At 58.2% G+C, this 4,473-nt stretch overlaps 1 protein-coding gene across 1 annotated transcript in view; it reads left to right on the top strand.

The window, feature by feature from the left end:
- APLP1 (amyloid beta precursor like protein 1) overlaps positions 1 to 4,473 on the top strand; it is a 9,288-nt gene continuing 4,815 nt past the window's right edge. Inside the window, exons 1-8 of the mRNA XM_060172248.1 lie at positions 1 to 238; positions 1,078 to 1,221; positions 2,484 to 2,616; positions 2,823 to 2,935; positions 3,154 to 3,287; positions 3,389 to 3,573; positions 3,949 to 4,079; positions 4,455 to 4,469. Coding sequence (XP_060028231.1) covers positions 104 to 238; positions 1,078 to 1,221; positions 2,484 to 2,616; positions 2,823 to 2,935; positions 3,154 to 3,287; positions 3,389 to 3,573; positions 3,949 to 4,079; positions 4,455 to 4,469 — 990 coding nt within the window. The 5' untranslated portion in view covers positions 1 to 103. The remainder of the gene's footprint in view (positions 239 to 1,077; positions 1,222 to 2,483; positions 2,617 to 2,822; positions 2,936 to 3,153; positions 3,288 to 3,388; positions 3,574 to 3,948; positions 4,080 to 4,454; positions 4,470 to 4,473) is intronic.

Here is a 4,473-nt window from a genome sequence, read left to right on the forward strand (position 1 = left end):
GAGGAGGCGGCGGCGGCGGCGGCGGCGGCGCTGGGAGCTCCTGTCACCGCCGGGGCCCGGCCGGGAGGGAGAACAGGGGACGCGAGGGCGCGAGGGCCGGGACATGGGGCCCTGCAGCCCCGCCGCTCGCGGTCTGGGCCGCCGCCGGGGCCAGCTGTCGCTGCCCCTGTTGCTGCTGCTTCTGCGCGCGCAGCTCGCCGTCGGGAGCCTGGTCGGTGGGAGCCCCGGCGCAGCCGAGGTGAGACCCGGCCGGGTCCTGGGGGGTGGGCAAGGGGCGTGCCCGGCCTTCTGGACCTCGACACGGATGTGTGCAGGCCGGAAAGCCCAGTCTTTCCAGCCAGGTGGCCGCCCCCCAGGTGCCCTAATGGCACGAGGCATTCGTGACCCTAGGAGCCCAGGCCCTAGATCCCCCACCCCGGGACCTTCCCTCCCCCAGAATAGGAACTGGCCCTCTGGACTTAGGTGACTCGGCCCCAGTCTCTCCCCATCTGCACATAGGATGCCTCAGGCAGCAAGCTGCTAGCCCCAAGATCCCAGGCCCCCTGCATCCTCTGGACCCATAGGAGGGGCCCCGCAGCCTCCCACCACCCAAGAGTCTGTGTCCGCAGTCACTACCCCCTCGACCAGGGATGTGGCTGGCCCCCCTTGAAGGGCTTGGTGTCCAGGCCTGCAGGGCCCTGGAGCCAAGCCTCTTCGTCTTTGCACCCAAGAATGGGAGAGGGATGGAGGGAGGAGGGGCCAGAATGCCAGGTTTAGGGCCTCCTCCCCCGCGATTCAGGTTTAACCCCTTCGGGTTCCAGTGCGGCTGCGCCTGGGTGGGTGGGGGCGGAGCCTGTCTCCGAGGCAACGGGGCGGCGAGAATCCCGGGGGACCTGGGTCGCTATAGCAACCGGAGAGCTGGGGCGCCCCCTCCCAGTGAGAGCGGTTTCCCGGGGAACCATACCTCGACCTTGGCGGGAGCTTGGTGGAGGTGGGGGGGGGTGGGGCGTTGCATATCATCTGGAACCGAGGGAGCACCAGGGCACAACATGTCAGCGTCCCTCGGACCCTCGCTGACTCCTTGGCCTCCACCCCCAGGCCCCGGGCTCGGCCCAGGTAGCTGGACATTGCGGACACCTGACGCTTCACCGGGACCTGCGCACCGGCCGCTGGGAGCCGGACCCTCAGCTCTCGCACCGCTGCCTCCGGGACCCACAGCGGGTGCTGGAGTACTGCAGACAGGTGAGCGGGCCCTGGGAGGCGCTGGGAAAGGGGCTCCAATGCCACCCACAAGCAGCCAGGCCTGCAGAAGACCCCTGGCCTGGGAGAGAAGGGACCCAGGAAGTCGAGGAAGCTCAGGAGTGTGGGCATCAGAGGCCAGTGAGGCGGAGGCAGGACTTGTTTTTTGAGAAACTAGGTCAGGAGAGGGGGAGAGAAATCTGCAAAGATCAGCTAGAGAAAGTCTCCAGTGGGGAGAGGGGTTAGGGTTAGCAGTTCCTGATGGGCTCCTTAAAGAGTAAGGTATGGGTGTGGAGAGGCGGGGCTGTACAGCCTGGCAGGATAGGGGAAAGGTGAAGCTAGGTGATACTGGGGAAAGGCAGGTCTAATCTATAATAAAGAGGCATTTATTGAGAGGTCAGAGAAAGAGAAGGGGTTTAAAGAAGGGTGAGCAGAAGAGAGGAGGATTTGGACAGTGTTTATGCCCAGAGGAAGCTTCCTTTTTCCATTTTTTAAAAGTTTATTTACTGGGGGGGGGGGGTTAGGTGGTAGCACAGTGGGTTAAGCGCACATGGCGCAAAGCGCAAGGACCAGAGTAAGGATCCCTGTTCGAGCACTAGACTCCCCACCTGCAGGGGGGTCGCCTTGCAATCGGTAAAGCAGGTCTGCAGGTGTCTGTCTTTCTCTCCCCCTCTCTGTCTTCCCCTCCTCTCTCCATTTCTCTCTGTCCTGTCCAACAACGACAACAGCTATAACAACAATAACAACCACAAGAGCAACAACAACAAGGGCAATAAAATGGGGAAAATAGCCTCCAGGAGCAGTGGATTCGTAGTGCTGGCACCGAACCCCAGCGATAACCCTAGAGACAAAAAATAAATAAATAAATAAAATTATTTACTAGGACAGAGAGAAATTGAGAGGGGTAAAGGAGATAGAGAGGGAGAGAGAAAGATACCTGCAGTTTTGCTTCACCACTTGTGAAGCTTCCTCTCTGTAGATGAGATTTGAGGGGTTGAACCCGGATCCTTGTGCATTGGTAATGTGTCGACTCAACCAGGTGTACCGCCACTCAACTCTGGAAGAACCTTCCTAAAGAATGTGGGCAAGGGGTGGAGCCTAATACAAGGGGTGTAGCCAATGGGCATGCCCTGCTCAGATACCTTAGGCCTGGTTCTATGGACTACCAGTGCCCAGGAAACATCATGTCTTTGTGAACACTAGAATTCATAAAAGGACATGGCCAGGGGTGGGGCAGTGTACTGATGCCCCCATGACACCTCCAGATGTACCCAGAGCTGCAGATCGCACGTGTGGAACAGGCGTCACAGGCCATCCCCATGGAGAGCTGGTGTGGGGATGCCCAGAGTGGCCACTGTGCCCATTCCCACCCCCAGATCGTGCCTTTCCACTGCCTCCGTGAGTAACATGCCTGGGGAAGGGACTGGAGGGCAAGGACACCAAGAGGCAAAGGTCTGGGCCCCAGTCTCTAGCCCATATTAGAGAGTTCAATGTTTGGGTAGGAGTGAGGCAGAGAGGTCTCTTGGGTGAACTAGCTGGAGACAGAGGAGGGTGGAACGTATGATTGTGAGATGTTCTCATCCTGGTGTCCGCCTCCTTCCCAGCGGGTGAGTTCGTGAGTGAGGCCCTGCTGGTGCCCGAAGGCTGCCGGTTCTTGCACCAGGAGCGCATGGACCAATGTGAGAGTTCAACCAGGAGGCATCAGGAGGCACAGGAGGTCAGTACCTTGGCCTGTCCATCCCCACCTCCAAGAACCTAGGAGTCTAGTTCATTCTCCAGAACCTATGATTTAGGGCCTCCTGTGTCTTCCCACTGGGATGGAGCCAGGAATCCAAGTTCCTCACCCCAGCCTTCAAGAGCCAAGCATCCAGTGTCCCCCTCTCCCCTTCTCCCCTTCCTACTCCACATTTCTGACTAGAATCCCTCTTCCCACAGGCCTGCAGCTCCCAGGGCCTCATCCTGCATGGCTCAGGCATGCTTTTGCCCTGTGGTGCTGATCGCTTCCGGGGTGTGGAGTATGTGTGTTGCCCCCCTCCAGTGACCTCTGACCCATCAGGGACAGCAGTTGGGTAAGTAGAAGGGAACCCTCCGTATCAGTCCCAAGGCTCTTGAGGCAGGAGGTGGGAGCCTGAGGATTCTTACAGCCTTGGGTCTCCTCCTGTCCCCTCAGTGACCCCTCTACCCGGTCCTGGCCCCTGGGGGGCCGAGTAGAGGCGGGTGAGGATGAGGAAGAGGAGGAATCCTTCCTCCAGCCAGTGGATGATTACTTTGTGGAGCCCCCACGGGCTGAAGAGGAAGAGGAGGAGGAAAGAGTCCCACCCCCGAGCTCGCACACCCCTGCAGAAGTCAGAAAAGGTGAGGTGGTCTCCTGCACTTGGAAGGAGGATGCCTTGGCTAAGGGGCATTTTTGGGAGGGATCTGTGGGGGAGAAACCTGGTTGGGAGGAAGGGGAGGAACAGTAGTTCTGGATAAGGCTGAGGTAGAAGGGCTGGCCAGTGATGAGGGCTGAACAATGATGAGGGCTGATTCCAAAGCTTTGCAGAATTATCTTCATCCAGAACAACAACCCTCTACCATGCCCACTCCCCTAACAGCAGCTATTGCTAAAGCTGACTTGATGGCTTCCATCAAGTCTTAGGGAGTACAGTTCTCCAGGTAGGAAAGGTGACCTGGAGGCAGACATCAGGATGTCTACCCCCTATCCCACCCCCCCGATTTCTGGTTTTGCAGTCACTCCTACCCCGAGGCCCACAGATGGTGTTGATGTATACTTCGGCATGCCTGGAGAAATCAGCGAGCATGAGGGGTTCCTGCGGGCCAAGATGGATCTGGAGGAGCGTCGGATGCGCCAGATCAATGAGGTGATGATGTCGGGACTGCAGGATTCCCCATAGCACTGAGTGCCCTGGATGCCAGACAACTCCTTAGGGTTCCATTGAGGTCAATACATCTAGAGGCTACCTGGGCTAGGTCAAACTCCAGGCCCAAACGCCACCCAATAAGATGAACAGGGATCTCTGCCTCATCCAGTGGGATCAAATGCAATTGAGATGCTGTCAGATTCAGTGGAAATTCTGGTTATGGTACTCTTCCACTTTAAATTCGGTATTCTTGCCAGTGGGACTTAAGGAATCTGGAGCCTTTAAAGTCTTGAGGTGAACTTGGAGGGAGAGGAGGGGGCTCATCACGTGGAGTAGGGTGCATTCCAGGTTTCTGAAGCTCCCTCTACCCTCCAGGTGATGCGTGAATGGGCCA

This window comes from Erinaceus europaeus, chromosome 2, assembly GCF_950295315.1.
Source record: "Erinaceus europaeus chromosome 2, mEriEur2.1, whole genome shotgun sequence".
In the NCBI taxonomy this organism is placed as follows: domain Eukaryota; kingdom Metazoa; phylum Chordata; class Mammalia; order Eulipotyphla; family Erinaceidae; genus Erinaceus; species Erinaceus europaeus.